Source organism: Crocodylus siamensis, chromosome 10 (assembly GCF_052110815.1).
Source record: "Crocodylus siamensis isolate JL-2025a chromosome 10, ASM5211081v1, whole genome shotgun sequence".
Classification (NCBI taxonomy): domain Eukaryota; kingdom Metazoa; phylum Chordata; order Crocodylia; family Crocodylidae; genus Crocodylus; species Crocodylus siamensis.
In genome coordinates, this window is record NC_143404.1 from 65,294,112 (window position 1) to 65,311,873 (window position 17,762).

A 17,762-nucleotide genomic window follows, 5' to 3' on the forward strand; every position below is an offset into this window, starting at 1 on the left:
ACATTCAACCCTTTCTGCATCTAATTTAGTAACAAATTCATGCTTTCAAAAGCAGCGTTTCTCTCTGCTACTGGGTATTGAAAGCCCTGCCGGGGAAGGAAAACTCAGGCCCCTGCAAAAGTTGATCAAGGTCTTAAAGGTAGACGGAGGGCAGCTGCTACAGCGCTCCCAAAATCTGGGGCAATGGACTTGCTGGGGAGTGGGCCCAGGAGGTGACCTCCTGGTTTGCACAACTTGACAGTCCAGGGTTTTTTCCCCCATGTCTCTGAATTGTTGGTTTCTACTGTGTAAGTCACCAGGTTACAACTCCTCTGTGTGTGTGTGTGTACACGTTAGTCATGCTCAAGGTGTTAGTATGTGTCAAAGTTATGTCTTGTGTCTGTCAGTTGTGTGTTGGTACAGATGTGAAAGTTATGCAGAGAGAGAGTGTGTGTGTGTGAGAGAGAGAGACAGTCCTGTCCTGTGTAAGTCACGGGGATGTGTGTGTGTATTGGTCATGCCAGCTGTGTGTATAATGCCCTGTGCGTGTATTAGTCATGTTGGTGGGGGTGAAAGCCATGCCCTGTGTAAGTCATGGGGGGTACACATGTGTGATGTCCTTTATGTGTGTGTATTACTTATGCTGGGTGGGTGTGTGCACGTGTTAGTCATGCTCAAGGCGGTAATATGTGTGAAAGTTCTGTCCCATCTCTGTCAGTTGTGCCGTGTGTGCGCGCGCATGTTAGTCCATATGTGAGAGTTATGCAGTGTGGGCATGTGAGTGCATGATGCTCTTTGTGTGTACTAGTCATGCTGGGGGGGTGAAAGCCACGCCCTGTGTAAGTCATGCTGGGGGGGCGATGCTCTTTGTGTGCATCAGTCATGCGCGGGGGGGAGTGATGCCCCGTGTGTGTGTGTATAGTCCTGTAGGTGTGTGACAGTCATGCCGCGTGTGCGTGTGTTAAAGTCACGCCCTGTGTATGTCATGCTGGGGGGTCACCCCCCGCTGTGTGTACGTACGACCCTCTCGGGGGTCCCCCCCGCGCGGCGGCGGACGTCACATCCGGGGGCGGGGCGGGGCCGGGGGAAGATGGCGAACGTGCAGCTGGAGTTCGTGGCGGGCGCAGGCGAGGCGGACCCGCAGAGCCGCCCGCTGCTCGTGCTGGGCCAGCTGCACAACCTGCACCGCCTGCCCTGGGCCCAGCTGCGCGGCAAGCTCCAGCCGCGGGTCAGCGAGGAGGTGAGGCCGGGGCCGGGGCCGGGGCCGCCTCGGGCCCAGGCCGCGGAGCGAGCGAGCGAGGGGCCCGGCCCCGCCTGTGGGAGCGAGGCGGGGAGCAGCCCGCGCGCCACTTCGCGCGGGGCCCGGCCTCGCCGCGACCCGAAGATGGCTCGTCGCACACGGAGCTGTCTGTCGTGGCAGCAGGGCCCACGCGGGGACAGCGGGCTGCGGGTGTAAATCAGGCTCGGCCTCTCCCCCGCCCTGCTCCTCCGTATTCCCGCGAAGGGCGAAAGGTCCCGTGTGGCCCCTGCGTGGCGCGTGCAGACCCGGGCCTGTTCCCAAGCTGTTCGTTGACCTGAGGCCACCAGCCCCCCCCAGCCTGGAATAGGCTCCCTTCCGGGGGTGGTTCAGGCACCTACTCTGGGCTCTTTTAAGAAGTATTTGGACGTTTATGTTGCTGGGATCCTTTGCCCCTAGCTGACTTCCTGCCCCGGGGGCCGGGGGCTGGACTCAGTGACCCGCCGAGGTCCCTTCCAGCCCTAACATCTATGAAATCTATTTGAGCTCAGAGCTCGTGGCCACTGGGTACTGCCGAAGCCGATGGCTTGGCCAGGTTCAAAAAGGAAACGGATAAATCCTTGGAGGAAAGGAGCATCTGTCGCTATCGAGCACGGGAGCGAGGGCTCTGGCTTCAAAATTAAAACTCCCCAGACACGTGCTGGAGGCTGCAAGTGGGGACGGTGGAGCAGGGAAACCCTGGTCAGACCCAGTTCGCTACCCCTGTCAGCATCTGCACTGCCTCTCGCCCAGTCTTGTGTCACAGAGGGACCCATGGTCTGACGCAATCCATGGCAGTTCTTATTTTCTTAATTCCTTTTTTTTTTTTAACTTAAGAGAAAAATCAGAAACATTTTGTGTGACGGCACTTGGCAGCACGGTGACAGACCCTTTCTCTTGTAAAGGATTAGCACTTTGCTCGTACTTCATTAACTGGCCATGTGAAATGACTACAAATTTGGTGCTAAGAAATCAAACTGGCTCTTTATTTCTTTTAAAACTGTTGTAATTAAAAACGGCTTTGAAGCAGCCGTCACGCAGATTAGCCTGTCTTCGCGTTTGAATTTGGGATTGAACGTAACTCATAGAGCCTGAGGGAAGGGAGCAGAGATGCGTTTGTGATGGAAAGTAATTTATCTTCCTGATTAACAAACAAGTTTGCCTACCTGGGCCTACTGGATCTAAGCTTTTTGACACCAAAATGTTGTTATTACAGGTACGTGGAACTGATAGAAAAGTGCACTACAGATTGCAGTTTTCAGTTTCTTTCTCTTTCCTCAGATATGGCAAGCTGCCTTAAACACGCTGAATCCCAACCCTACCGACAGCTGTCCTCTCTACCTGAATTATGCCACGGTGGCTGCTCTACCTTCCAGGGTTAGCAGACACAATAGCCCCTCTGCAGCTCAGTTCATCACCCGCCTGGTTCGCAGCTGTCTTCCAGGAGGTGTCAACAGATGTATTGTTGTAAGTGGCATTTAGGAAGTGCATTTGGTAAAAAGCCAAGGGAGGACTGTCCTTGTATTTGAGAGTATGTGATTTGTAGAGAGAACGTATTCTGTACTTTAAAATCTTAGCAATATTTGTTAGGCTAGAGGTAATTTTTTTTCTTTCTTTTCTGAAATGGTTATAGCGGTAAAAATCATAGTAGGAACACAGTTATCTTGTTTTACAGGAAATTAAGCCAAAGCTATTGAACCAATATAACTCTTTTAGTAGAGGAAGTAATACAGCTTTCCAGTGTAGACAAAACCAAAGTATAAGGGCTAGTCTATGCACAGTTTGAGCACCAGTTTAACTAAATTGGTTCTGAATTTAGTTAAATGTGTGTTTTAACTAACTGTTTAATGTGTGTGTTAGATATGTGTTTTAGAGGCACATATCTACATGTTTTATTTATGATTTTTCTTTAGCAGACTTTAGCTAATCATATATGGGACTATGGGGACACTGTTCATTCAGGAGAAGGGTCCACACACAGAGAACCAGTATCGCAACTTCTTCCTGACTAGGATTTAAGCTATAACATTAGCACCCTGCTCACATCTTAAATGAATACAACCGTCAGCTTGTCACTGACAGGGACTTTAGGATTTGTTGAAGGACATGTGCCTTGTCTACATTAGACTTTTAAAGTATGTTAGTTAATGGAACCTAATGTCACACCTTGCCTGGACAAAGGCTTAGTTAACTAAGGCATCTTCTGTGAGTAGATAAACTCTGGATTTTTAATTTGACAAAAATCTCTTACAGACCAGTTTGAATTTCGGGTTTGGGGTTTTTTCCTCTGAACAGTTGTCAATAATCAGATTTTTCTCCAAGTAGACTGTATGGGCTATCTACAACATGCCTCACTTAAAGTTAGTTTGGGTACCAGTTGCAGTTGTTAAGTCTCTTCCCTAGAGTTAACTCTTGTACACTAAGATGGTTAAAACAGTACAGCTCCTCTAGTGTGGGCATAGTTGTACCTGCATAAAGGTTCCTCATGGTTTGGCAGTAAAGCTTACTCCATTTCCATGTGGGGATATCACGAAAGATGATCTCATGAAGTCCCTTCCAGCCCCTAATATCTTATGAAAGGTACCGATACAAGTGTAACTGCATCAGTGCTACATGAAGTAGTTAAACCAATCACAGTCTGTATGGAAACCATACCTACACTCTCTTCCCTTTCTCCCCATGGCACTCCCAGCTAGGATAAGAGATTCCTTTAAATCCGGTTCCAAACAGCTCTGGCACTTGATGACCATGTGTTTTCTTGCTTGTATTTCAGATGGTTTGTGAGCGATCTGAGGTCTTTGCCTCAGCTTGTGCACTAGCCAGGGCTTTCCCACTCTTCACCCATCGATCCAGCATCTCTAGACGCACTGAGAAGAAAACAGTAACAGTGGAGTTTTTCCTGGTTGGGCAGAACAATGGGCCAATAGAAGTGGCAACACTTAAAGTAAGTTCCTAGCTTTCCCGTTGATCACCAGCTTCCTTTGTTCCCTCTGTAGGGCAACCATGGTTCTTGCAGAACTGTTGCACACTGGTATGAATGACCATTTGGTGTCTGAAATATCTACTGCACCGAATATAAGTGACCCCAGACCATTTAATATAGTTTGGGCACCTGTGAGTCTGATCATGAAGATATAACTGCATTGACTCCTACAGCATGTCTGAACCACCTCCAGATGGTGCTGTGGAGTCAGTGAAACACTACACTGTACCCCAAAATGATTGTAAAGGAGTTGTAGCACTGGCATGTAGCCCTGTGGGTTAGACATGCTGGAATTCACTGAAGTGCTGTCTACTGTGCTCCTTTTTTGGCATGGACATACTCCTGAAGATCATGTTCAGAAATCAGATGCACATTTTCACCCTGCCTTGTACAATGGGTGTCTCAATGATTTCACTTTCAAAATATTTAATGGTCAAACAGTCTAATATTGCACCTAGTCAGGTAGATGAATTTACTTCCAAAAGGAAGTTGGGGGAGTTTTGTCTTAATGGGGTCCAAATTCTGTCCCTGACACTGCACATATGTATCATTGAAGAAACTGGGAACTGCACATTCTGGAATCAGAATTTGGCCTTTCATATTTTTATCTGATGTCATATACCTGCTGCCTTTTACTCCCTTGATAAAATTTGTAGCTAGAAATGAAATGCTGGGGAAATAATCCAAGTTTGAATGAGCCAAGAGTTTGTTACGCAACATGAATTTCCTTCTATAAAGTTAAACTGTAAAGTCATCTGAGTTAGCCATCTTTGAGTCAGAAGTGTAGTGATGCACTTGGACTAGTGAGTCGTGGTTATTGGGTGGACATGAACTCCTTATCAACTGGGTGTCCAAAGTGTAATGGATCATTAGAATTCAAAGTTCTTCCTGAACAGTTCTTTTAAGCCTTGCTGTTATAAACATTAAGACAATCTCCTATTATGTGCTTCAGGTTTTAATATTTTAATACAGATTGAAACTAACCCAACTGATTCAAGGGCTGGGGAGATTGAAAGATCCCACAGGTATGGTTTAGGCTATAATAAAGCTAAAGAGGCACAGACTGACAAAGGAGAAACTGTCCCTGAGTGACATTCCTTCCAGTTAGAAATGCTAGCATAAAAGGGGTGACTGTATATATTTCAACTGTCTTAAGTTCAAGGCATCTCCATAAAGTTATGTCGCAGAACCCAACCATCAGCTTCTTGCCCTCAAACCAAAAGATAAGCAGTCAGTATTAAAAATGGACCCTGTTAGGTAGGCAGGCCTCATGCCACTTAAGGCTTTGGGATTTAAAACAAACAGCTAGGCTAAAATTCTGTCCTGTCCTTCCCCTAAGGTCAGTGTCAATCCCACTGACTTCACTGAGGGTTAGGATTTCACCCCGTAAATTCAACCCAGACAGCTGGTGCTGATCCCGGAGCACAGATGTCACATGCTTTCCCTGGGAGGCACTGTTCACTGGGAAGACTGCCATATTCTGCACCACACCTGCAGTGCCCATATCAGTTTAATTTGGGGGCTGTCAGGGGTTTATCATCTTCTGAGTCTACCTTTAGTCAGGCTCTCTAAGTACCCCTTGCAGCCACTGTCAGGCACCACTTCTTTATAAGGATGAATCACCTGGCTTCTTCAACTCAGAGCACTTGCCCTGTGAGAATTATATGCTTTCTTTTTCTCTGTGGCCCCACAAGCCAGTCTGAACTAACTGAGTTTATCAGTCCATTAAAGGGAATCATTGAAGCACGAGGGGATTGCAGGAAAGCATGCTTCTGTTCCAAAACAAACCAGCATTTTTAAGTTAATTGGACCATATGGGAGGTTTCCCTGAAATCCACCTTTACTCTGTCTTTGTGTGTCCTCCCTCATGCTGGACTGCAAGGTCATACAAATAGCAGTTTCCTCACTGCTCATCTTTCTATTCCAACTGGGCCCTTTGGTTCCCAGTTATTAAAAGTTAATATCTCATCAGTGCAGCTTCTATTGTCATCTTCCTCAAAGGCCTTCTTCCTTCAATCATTAGCTATAACCATCGTACGGTAGACATTTTACAGCAGTTCAGTCTCAAGCTCTGTTTATCCGGGTCTGACTTTACTTAGTCAGAGGTAGAGATTAACCCCAGAGTGTTACAACATACAGAAAGAAGGGGAGACTGAGGCATGTACATAGCACCTAAAAATGCAACCTTTGCCAAAGGCCGCATTTATCACAAAAGAAAGCATTATCTATTGAAGCCATTAATTCTACCACATGTAAACACTAGTCTCCCTTCCTATGGAATAGCTAACCTCCACGGGCTCCCAGCTTAAACAGCCCATGGTTTATCTGATTCAGACAGTCTGAATCAGCTTCATATCTCCCCCATGGCATTCATGGGCTTAAGTTGTACTGTGTGGTTATTCATTGGGACAGTGAGAGAGATCATTGAACTGCTCCAGCAAAGCACTCTGAGAAGGAATTCAGTTTCCTTAGAAATTGAAGCACCATAAAAATAAGGGACACATAAGAAATGTATGAAGCTGGTTCTGTGGTCTGGCATCTCTTTGTATTGTGCAGCTGCTGCAGTTGCAAATTAGAGCACTTCAAGGGAATCCACATCTTGTACCTTTAGATTCCACACTTCTTCTGTACAGAAACCACACCATTTGCCTGTCCCCCCCACCTTGTTCTATTTCTAGTGTTTGGCAAGTGCTACGGAAGGAGTGAGGCTGGCTGCTCGGATTGTAGACACCCCTTGCAATGAGATGAACACAGATAACTTCTTGGAGGTTGGTACTTGTACCTTTCAGTAGACCAGCTTGTTTACAAGTCTCTTTTTCTCAATGTAATAATCAAGGATAAATTTTGGCCTCTTATTAGCTAAATCACATGCAGTGTCAGCGGTGATGGACATTCCAAGAAGCTGGTTGAGGCTCAGCTGTCTTTTGTTAAGCCAGGGAACCAATATCAGAATTGTTGTCTGAGCCCCTGGTTTGTTCTGTGATCTTGTACAATGAGGTCTTCACTGGATGCTCTCAGTTCATATTAATTTATTTTTCATTGATTTCTGCAGATGAGGCCCTCAGCCATTTTGCATTACAGTGTCCAGTCTGTGAAAAGGGGAAAATTACTCTCTTACCATGACCACATGTATCTGAAAATTGGAAGTGAAAATTGCTATGTGTTCAAATATAGAGACCTGAAAAGCTGTCCAGAGCATGTACTTTCATCCTATATTTTATTGTGGTCCAGTGCAGGTGACCAGCTGCCCTTTCTGCTTAAAAGCATCTGTCACCTAGCACAGTTTAAAAGCCAGACTCAGATGGCCTGGTGCTGTAAATCAGAGGGCTCTCCGTGGAAGTCAGTGGAATTAACTATAGGAAGATCAGTGTCAAGACTATAATATTAAATGCTTTGTGATTTTACTCCCAGCAAAAATTTGCATGTGAGCATGTCTTTAACTATACAGAGACATGAGCACAGTGTAGTGAATATGGATTTACTTTATCTTTTTTATGATAATGAACCTTAAAGGAAATCAAAAAAGTTGGCAAGGATCTTGGGATTGTTCCAACTATTATCCGTGATGAAGAGTTGAAAGAGAGAGGATTTGGAGGTATGTCTTGCTTAGAGTGCACCGTACAGCTGTGCTTCCTAAACTTTTCCTCACCGTGACCCCATTTATGACCCCATTTCTTCAGCATGGCCCCTCACTCCCCACCTACAGCCCCCTGCTCCCTTCAGCAGTGTCCAAGCCCTGGCTGCCACCTGCAGGAGGCAGCAGCTACTGTGGCCGAAGCAGAGTGCAGAGCCCGGCTTCCCCTCCCCTCTCCCCTGTGGGCACTGTCAGAGCAGAGCCTGTGGTTTGGGGTGAAGGATGTGGGCTGCAGCCTTGGGTCTCCCCACTCTGCTGCCTTCTCCCTAGGGGCTCCACTGCCCTGTGAGCAGGACCCAGTGCAGGAGGGAGGGAATACCATGCTGTGCTGCTGTGGCTGCCAAGCTGAGTCGCCCCCTGCTCACCCAGCAGCGTGTGGGTACAGCTCCGCCGCCACTGCTGCTGCCATGCCTCACCTTGACAGCCATGATGGTACGGCTCTCCCTCCCACAATGGATCCCACCCACTGGGCTGCAGAGACATCTCCTGCCCAGAGCTGGTCCAGTCCGGTTGCAGCCCCGCACCCTGCTGTGGGCACAGAAATCTCAGGGAAGACATTTATCACGACCCCATCTGCTGATGTGACCCCATTTGGGGTTGCGACCCACAGTTTGGGAGCACTGCCTTACAGTTTATTGCAGTGTGGTACCAACTCTTACAGTTTTTTTGCTTATGCAGATTGAGAACAATTTATAGTCCTAAAATTCCCAAGGGGGTCTGAACAGGGACAGGACAGTGAATCAGACATCTTCTCCTACATTTCACCACCAAATGGAGTTTTTAATCTTTCTTTTCCAGGCATCTATGGAGTTGGCAAAGCAGCTGTGCATCCCCCTGCATTAGCAGTTCTCAGCCACACCCCAGAAGGTGCTACACAGAACATTGCATGGGTTGGCAAAGGTATTGTGTATGACACTGGAGGCCTCAGCATTAAGGGGAAGGTATGTAAAGGAGAGAAGATCTGGCATTTCACTGTAATGAGATTTAAATGAATATAAGAATTTCATCAGAAAGGGGATGTAGAGGGTTTTTGGAGTTGAGCTCTGTCTCAAGGTGAAGGGCAAATTAATTTCTGGGAACATGTTGCTAAGCAGGTATTAGCTAGTCATTATTCCTAAAGTATTTCGCCTTAATCTCTGAACATATGGTTTAATCCTGGCCAAATCAATGGAAAGAATTCCATTGGCATCAGCCCATTTTATTTTTTTAAATGAAGTAGCAGAAGAAATTTGAAGTTTTCTAGCCCCAAGGCAAGTTCTAGTAGAAGGCAGGTGAAAATAATGTCAGGAAGCTTAACGATCTTCAAAATATGGAGTTTGGCTCATCCCATATCCAAGTCACATTGTATAAGTTTCACAGCAGAAAACCATGAGCTACACATTTTAAACACTTTAGTGGCAGCATTGCTACCTTATTCATCCTGAAAGTGTGAGGTGCAGAGCTCAGTTAATGTCTTAGAAAAGTGATTTAATTCGGTGTGGAACCTCATAGCTCAAACAGCCTGTGTGACATGGGGTATATTGGAGATGAGTGTTCAAGAGACAAAGATTGCAACAGAGTGTGAGCGTTAAAAGGAAATGCAACCAAAACTTTCCTATCTTGTTTTGAATCTTTCTATCCATCTTTATTCAAATAGACTACTATGCCTGGCATGAAACGAGACTGTGGTGGAGCAGCTGCTATTTTGGGTGCCTTCAAAGCCACTGTAAAGCAAGTGAGTAAACTGTTAGTATGAGTTAGATTAGTGTTGCTGAGGAGAGGCAGTCTTGTCCAGGGTATGTTACCTGAGTTCTAATTGACTGTCAGTGGCCTTTCAGAAAATTGGGGAAAGATGTTGATTAAATACTGGGAATTAATGTTTGTTATGTGGCCTCAACACAGGGCTTTGCTTGAGCACAGTCCCTAAGCAAAGATGCTTTCCTGGATTGTAGCCTATATAACTAACTATTATCTTATCCTGGGACCTTCATTGATTTCACTCTTTGTGCCAGCATTACACAGCACCGCTCCAGCATTGCTTTTCTTTCTGCCTGGTGGATGGGTAGTGAATTGGCTATCATGGATGAGGGATTTTTGAGATTCCTGTGTATTTAGCAAACAGAGATTTCTGTTACGAGTACTGGGAAAATAGACTTCATGTACCTGTCAGTGTCCTGAATCCCAACCTAGTTCTCATAACATTTGGTGGGGAAACAGCAAAGCAGCAAATTGTGGTCCTGGCTATTGATTTATTGCTGTGGTCAAAAGGTGGAAGGAGACCTTGCATAAAGCCAAACCTTGGAGTATTGTGAACTACTCTCTAAAAAAAAAAAAAAAAATGCAGTGCCAGAGAGATCCAGTTCTCACCATAAATCCAGTCTTGCTGATGGAGCAGCCCCTGCCTCCCAGCAGTGTCCAAGGTTCAAAGAACATTCACTTCTGTGGATTAATGTATAGTCTGTCAGAAGGCTGGTCCAGGAGATGGTCAGATGCCAAATTCCTGTTTCCCAGCAGCGTATTATGACTCAAGCTCTGTGCCTTGGTGATAACAGCCATATTGGATGTGAAAGGGTTATAACCTGTGGAGCATTATCTGTGTAACGTGCAGCTGGAAGCAGATTTGAACAGAGTGGGGGCAGGATATCACAAGCCAAGTATGTAGCAAGGAATTCTAGAAGGCACAATGTCTCCTACTGTTTTCTGTCATCTGGCCCAGTGTGCCCCCAGTGTGAGGTTAATTTATGGTTCCTCACTGCTGTCCATTTTTATGTTAGTTTTCAATAACTTCACTTACTCTTTGTTTAGCCCTTAGGACTTTAGAGGGTGAACTAATTCAGCAGGTCCTGATTTCTTTAGCAGATGAGATTTATCAGAAGATTCCTAATGAACCTGATCCCTAATAAAACTTTGCCACTGCTGAATGAAACTCCTGAGTGGGAATATAAATTCTCTCTCCTCCTTGCTTCCTCTCTCTAAACAACAGGCTCTTTGTGAGAAGCCAGAAGGAAGAGGGATTTAAGAAGAAGTAGAGAGAGAAGCAGGGGGCAGAAAAATAGGCATTATTTCTCAGCTCTCCAGAAAGTGCTGCTGGGCTCATAGCAAAATAGGAAGGTAGCAGTGTTAACCACTCTTCTTTTGGTGGTGGGCGTGCTTAAATGTGGGGAACTGTTTGGTCTTCCTTTTTTTCTCAGACTGGTGATCTAGGTAGTTCAGTACCTTGTCTCTTGCATTACCTGATCTCAGAGCTTGAGGCTTGGGAGACCCTGGGACAGGCAGTTACAGAATGGGAGGGGATGTGTGAAGTGTATGCACATTCTGTGTCTTAAGGTTGCCTTCTTCAGCATCTTCCAGCCAATTTCTCAATAGCAGGCTTTCTAAAAGGCTGTGGAATTAGAGTGCCATCTAGGGAGAGACTACTGATATAATTCAGGCTTTGCTCAGTGGGTCAGTGGCTTTCTTAGGTTCCTCTTCAAATGACTCACAGCTCACCAAAGACTTTAGATCAACTTTTATGGTTTACCCTCTCCTCCTGTGCTAATGCTTCCCCCAAAATTTCAGGAAATGATAGGGAGAGGAGCAAATTAGTAAATGACCCCAAATTGTACTAATCAATGTTATTTGAGGTTAAATAAATGTAATGGAAAGGAATAGGAAAATAAGGATCGGAGAAAAAGTCAGTCCATGAATGTGTAGCATACTGACACAGGTCTTTGTAATTTATTAAGCTGAAAGCATTTGTTGTCTGAGAGAGTTGGATCTTTCATTTGTGGCTCTAGATGATTGAGGGGTTAGAAATGTTGGCCCAGATGTTCCCAGTCTCTGCGTTTTGAGCCTTCATTAGGGTTGGTTCCATAGTTGAATGTCTTTGGTAGTATGCTGATGAAAATCCACAGTGCTGTAGTTTAGATAGGAATATTCTGATTCAAGTGGTTTGTACTCAGCAGGGACCTGATCTAAAGCCCATCACAATCAATTGAAAATTACCTTTTGAATTCTGTGGGCTTTGGATCAGGTCTCTGTTGTCCTTAGTGGAGCCTGTTAAAAATGTGCAAATGATTTCATTTGAAGAATAACGTTACAGATGCACACGTACTGGGGAGAGACAAAGTTTCAATTCTGATATACCTCGCCAGAGAGAACAAGATTGCGTTACTGACTTGTTCAACTGGCAAAGGTGTTTTGGCTTTCCTACCCTGCCCTGTTTTAGACACATGGCAGCTTCTAGGTATGCACTGCTTCTGCTAGGCTTCTTACTGTCTTTCCACTGAAAACTCAGAAGCTATCATTTTATTTATCCTTTAAGCTCTTTTCATAGCTCTAGGTCTCAGCTTCAGGTTAGAAGCCACTGCTCACAGATTTACCATGTCATAACATACATTCTTTTTATTGCTTCTGAGTCGTATTTCCTCACTGGTGTCAATCCCAATGAACAAGATCTTTTATGTTATATTGACTTGCATTTCTCTCCTGTTTTTGTTGCAGGGCTTTAAAGACAATCTTCATGCTGTTTTCTGCTTGGCTGAGAATTCTGTTGGACCAAATGCAACAAGACCTGATGACATCCATGTCCTTTACTCGGGAAAGTAAGATTGCATCTGTCCCTTTTACAGAATTGTTTAGGAGTGCCTTGTCTTACTCATTAATTTAAATTGCTTCATAATCATATCATTCAGACAACTCATGTAGGAACCCATTTACTTAGACTGAAAGTTCTTCAGAGCAAGACTAGGTTTTTGTTCTTTTTTTTTTTTTTTGAGCTTGAGTCAGTGGAGTTCTTTTACATGGCAAGGCTTTTTAGGAATTAATTCAGTACAAATAACAAACACCATTAATATAAATACCTGGTATGGTCACTCTCGGCTGATGTTGCTTTGAGATTCTCACAGTTTTGACTGAAAACAGGGACATTTCCACTCAAGGCTTAAAAGCGTTTTATCTTATTTGTAGGGTGGTGGGGGGAGGGCAGAATGGACTAATAAGCTTCACAAGCATCTGAGAAATTAGATGGTTTATCTGAATACAAAATCAAATGTGAAAAGTTCTGCCTTCTTCCTAGAACTGTGGAAATCAACAACACTGATGCAGAGGGCAGGCTGGTGTTGGCTGATGGAGTAGCCTATGCATGCAAGGACCTTGGAGCTGATATCATCCTAGATATGGCCACTCTCACTGGAGCTCAGGTAGTTGTGAACCAAACAGCAGGGCTTGTGGAAGAACAACTTTTTGATAGTCTGTGTAGCATGAAAGCCCATATGCTATCCCTGTAGGTTAGCAGGGGAATACTTCAGTTACAAGTTACAGGTCTTCACAAAGTGAACTAAAAACACAATTCAGTTAACTGTAGCAACAGTAGGTTGTGGCCCAGTACATGGGCCAGCCACTGAAGGAAATGCAGTGTACTTCTCCAGCATGTACCATTATAGCTCCATTACTCAAGCAAGATGCCCATGCTTTTGGGCTTCATATATCATATACAACTGACTCGAAGTGATGTATCTTCAGATGCATTTGAAACTGATGTATATAGTCAAGTAATATTTGTAGTTTTCAATTTTGTAGTTTTATCCTTAGATGACCTACAACCCATAATTAAAACAGTTTTCAGTTTGCCAAGTCTGGTTCCATTCCTGGTGAAGCCTCAGCAAAAAGCAGCTATTAAAGGTGGTGAAGATGTCGGCATCTATAGTTCAGCCTAGGGAACTTAAACTTGAGCCTTTTTCGTAGGCCTGAAGGGATTTTTAAATGGTTGAAATGCTGAGGTATTAGTAGTATTGTGAGTATTATACTTTCCTTTCCATAAGATGAATTGGAGAACTTAGTGCAACCGTAATAGGCTGAGCACAGATATTGCAAGGTACAAATATTTTTTAGCCACTGCAAGAGCTGAAAGATTGTGCTAGATAGATTTGTAGACCAGGCCTTCTTCGGGTGTAAATCAGCCAGGCCTCTTCAGAGTTAGCGGAGGTGTACTCATTTCTACTAACAGAAGGCATGGGTGAGGGCCTACAGGTAGATACTTGGCCATGCCCTGATTTACACAGGCTGTTATGTAATTTAGAGTGCATGTAACCCACTGTATATCATATTAATACAAGAGGAAAAAACCATAATGGACTAACCTCTTTTTGCATATCATTATTTCATAGAAGATGATAGGGGTGGGCAGGTGATCCTGTGATCACACCTCATTAGCTGGGGAGTTTTAATTTAGAGAAACAAAATGGGTTTCCAGGACCCTCTTTGCCCAAATCAATGTAAAAGAGTCTCTCTAAAAATGTCCTGTGTTTGTCAGCCAGTTACCTGTTTGGAGAACTCTAATGCTCAGTGGCTTCCAAGCCCTGAGTTAAATCCAGGACCTAACAGCAGACATCAGGGGAATTAATCCTTCCAATAGATGTGGTTCCAGCATTCAAAATGGCCACGTTACTTGTGACTGACCCAAATAGCGGGGTGGTTGTATTCATGAGAGAGCATTCGTGGCTGGGTTAACCAATAAACAAAGAAAAAGAGGAAATTACGTGGTTCTTGATAGCTGGGCTTAGCCATGCAACCTAGTTAGTATGAAGTAGAGAGCAAAAGATTGGAGACTGAACTATATTATTGGTACTGGATCATGTCTTATTCCCCACTAGGGAATTGCCACAGGGAAATACCATGCTGCCATCCTTACCAACAGTGAAGAGTGGGAAAGGGCATGTGTTAAAGCTGGCAGGAACTGTGGAGACCTGGTCCATCCTCTTGTGTACTGCCCTGAACTCCATTTCAGTGAATTTACCTCTGCTGTAGCCGACATGAAGAACTCTGTGGCGGTAGGCTTATTTATGTGTTATTTTATTTTAGTTCCTTATGTATTAAGCATTTTTCTGGGCCTGACTACATGGATAAAGGCTTCTCAGATGTGCTTTGACCCTTTAGATGTATGGCTAAAGGCAAGGCAGGAAACTTGCCTAATACTGACTTGCAAACAGCTGCTCTTCTCAGCTGTAGTGATTGTACTGACTTCACAGTGCATCCTATTTCACAAGGGCCAAAGTGAGATGGGGTTGGAAGTGGCCTAACAAGGTTTTCTGCATTACATTTTTGGCTGTCTCCCCCTCCCAGGCATGAGTACTGCACTGTCATTCTTCACAGTGAGGTCTGGCTTTGTGAATTGTTTTCCATGGTGCTAAGTAATGTGAAGTCATTGTTAGGAGTTGTTCTTGAGTGAAACAGTTAATTCTTAAAAACAGTATGTTGCAAAATCAAATCTTTACTCTTTGTGCAGGACCGGGATAATACTCCAAGCTCCTGTGCTGGACTTTTTATTGCTTCTCACATTGGCTTTGATTGGCCTGGAGTATGGGTCCATATAGACATTGCTGCCCCTGTTCATGCGGTAAGTGTGCTTGTTTGTCCTCCAAGGTGCTTGCTCCTAAGGAGAAAAACCTCTCTTGTCTGAAGATATCCTGATTGCAGCTCCTGACTGCAGTGTAGATGTAAGACATAGAGTGGAGAGAGGAGCTGGGTATCCAGATGTAGGTAATTTTCAAGGATGAGGTTGTTCCTTTGTTGAAGATTGTTCTAAGGGCATCCCTGCTTTATGCATTTTTGTTATTGGAGAGTAAACTGGGGTTTCTGTGTTTTCAGCATCCATATTTCTAGATTCCTGCACTTTAAAATACCAGTGGGATTCTTTGTTTTCTCCTTTGTGCATGGGATTTTCTGTTGTCAGAGCCACCAGAAATGCCTGTGTGCAAAAATATTGCTTGCTTTTCCAGGGTTCTCATGCCAAATGCTGCACATTACAGTCTGAGCTGCATCAAGGATGAGATTTTTTCAAAAGCAGCTCAGAGTTAGGCTCCCAAATCCCCTCCATCTTAGTAAGAGTTGAACATCTAACTCCACTAAGTGCTTTTGAAAATCCCACCCCAAGGTTTCTTAGACCGACTTGCAGTTGAGCATTCTCTCTGCCACTTGTAATCTGCTTGAAAAAGAGTACAGATGAGCCTGGTACAAAAGTGATATTAAAATCTGAAGTGCAACAACTTGTTTCTAGGGGGAACGCGCTACTGGCTATGGAGTGGCCTTGCTGCTGTCTCTGTTTGGTGGGGCATCTGAAGACCCTCTGCTGAACATGGTGTCTCCCTTGGGATGCAACGGAGACTCTCCAAACGAAGACATGGAGAGAGATTCTAAAAGACGGCGCCTGGTGTAATGCTCCCTAAGGCCTCAGTGATGGGGTGCACATGTTACCTCACTTTGCACTGATTCATTCTGAAGCAATGAAAATATTACACTTCAGAAATTGCCATTTTTTTTACGGTCATGATGAGATTTACTACTCACTTCTGAGAAAGCAGCCTATTCCTTTTGTTTTTTAAATTATTGGTGCACACAGTTACTGAACAATAGTGACGCTGCCAGCTCCAGGCTCCACTAGCTTTATCCAGGAATAGAGGAGTATCCTCCTCAGCACCTCACAAAACTTTACTGAGTGCATTAATGCATGAGAACCTCCTCAGAGTGTGAAGAAGCAGCTGAAGCTCTTACTTACAAAACCTTCCAATTTATTTACCTGAGGTTTTGTCTGTCAGACATTCTTGCAGGCTCCACAGCTTCTCAGAACACAAGATGAGGAAGAAGAAACCACTGTAGGTTTGACCTAGTCAGCTGCAACAGCTTAGCAGCAGAAAGTTTAATGACTGAATGCCTTCTATTTCAGTAAGGTGCCCTTCCTGCATGTTTAAATGTTAAAAAAATCTACAAAAAGCCAGGCCAGAACATCTCTTCATATAGGTCTCTCGCTTTCAGATAACGGAACATGTTAATGTTAAACAAAAAATACTTGGATTTTATTGAATAAAATAGGTTTACAGAGCAATGTGGCTGACTGCCACTTAATAAATTAATTATTAAAGCAGCTTGCATATCCCAGCCTGGATTTTCATGGCATTATTTGCATTTCTGAAAATATTGGGGATAGGAAAGCAAGAGCATGACTGTGCATTGGATATTCCCAAACCCAGCTTTAATATACCCCAGAAGCAGGCACCGAAGGGCTTGGTGGCTTTGGAGTGTGGGGGGCACTTTCTCTATTAAGAGGAGAGGACCACATTTATTTCACTGAGTGCATGCAGCAGAGATCAGGTTGTGCTTGCTACTGTACAAACACATACTAAGAGGCAGTCCTGCCTTGAGTAACTCATGGATAAAGGCTGAAATTGGAAAGAGAGGCATCAGGGGAAATGACTTGCCCACCTTACATAGTTGGCAGTAGAAATATCAGGTCTAACTGGGCCCAAGCTGCCTCTTCAGAGCTGCTTTTTTGGGGGTTGTCTGAAGATTTTTATCTGCATGGTGGCCAGAAACTGGGCCAACCTATTGGCATGAGTGAATAGAAGCTGAACCCTTGGTAAAATTAATGGTAGGCTTTCTGATTACATTCAGGCTAGTGATCTCAAGTTTATACTGTTTGCTGAAGGAGAGTAAGGAAGAACCCGATATGGAAATATGCTGCGGGAGAGAAGATACACTTAGCAGCTCCCTTTTGTGAATGTTATTTTAACCTTATTTGCTTCTCAAGCAATGTATATTTGCTTCCTACGCCTGATCTTCACAAAGGCATTGGCCTCTTCATTATCAGTTTGATTCCTTGGTCCACTTAATCATGGTTTCTGGAGATCTGTACAAAAAGATGAGCTTGGCAAAGAGTTGTTCTTCTAGCTCCAGTTCCCCAGTCTCCCGCACCAGGAAGATGTCTCTGCAGAGTTTCAGGATGCGGTCCACATTGGGCAGTTCTTCAAACATTATGGAACGGGAGATGCCACAAAAGAACTCACGAATAAACTTCCCAATGACAAGGACAACAGACATGTACAGACCAATGACACTGAGAAAAAGAGGAGACACCATGAAAATCCTTTCCCTTCCGC

At 44.4% G+C, this 17,762-nt stretch overlaps 2 protein-coding genes across 2 annotated transcripts in view; one reads left to right on the top strand and one right to left on the bottom strand.

Annotated features, from left to right (window-relative positions):
• Positions 1 to 1,036: 1,036 nt before the first annotated feature.
• Positions 1,037 to 16,764, top strand: NPEPL1 (aminopeptidase like 1). Its single transcript, XM_090020511.1, has 12 exons — positions 1,037 to 1,219; positions 2,537 to 2,722; positions 4,029 to 4,199; positions 6,917 to 7,006; positions 7,752 to 7,833; positions 8,671 to 8,813; positions 9,509 to 9,586; positions 12,334 to 12,434; positions 12,908 to 13,031; positions 14,484 to 14,660; positions 15,116 to 15,226; positions 15,887 to 16,764. Exons 1-12 carry the CDS (start codon positions 1,070 to 1,072, stop codon positions 16,043 to 16,045), a joined length of 1,572 nt encoding a protein of 523 aa, XP_089876637.1. The 5' UTR covers positions 1,037 to 1,069; the 3' UTR covers positions 16,046 to 16,764.
• The window catches only part of LOC149856741 (piezo-type mechanosensitive ion channel component 2-like), a 55,113-nt gene continuing 54,011 nt past the window's right edge, over positions 16,661 to 17,762 (bottom strand). The window contains exon 52 of the mRNA XM_090020510.1: positions 16,661 to 17,719. Coding sequence (XP_089876636.1) covers positions 17,470 to 17,719 — 250 coding nt within the window. The 3' untranslated portion in view covers positions 16,661 to 17,469. The remainder of the gene's footprint in view (positions 17,720 to 17,762) is intronic.

What these genes read in the sequence shown, in the direction of transcription:
- NPEPL1 (XM_090020511.1), top strand. Translation starts at nt 1,070, where the DNA reads ATGGCGAACGTGCAGCTGGAGTTCGTGGCGGGCGCAGGCGAGGCGGAC. An exon ending in TCAAAGCCACTGTAAAGCAA is followed by an intron (nt 9,587 to 12,333) that starts GTGAGTAAACTG and finishes TTTTTGTTGCAG; the next exon opens with GGCTTTAAAGACAATCTTCA. An exon ending in TTGCTGCCCCTGTTCATGCG is followed by an intron (nt 15,227 to 15,886) that starts GTAAGTGTGCTT and finishes ACTTGTTTCTAG; the next exon opens with GGGGAACGCGCTACTGGCTA.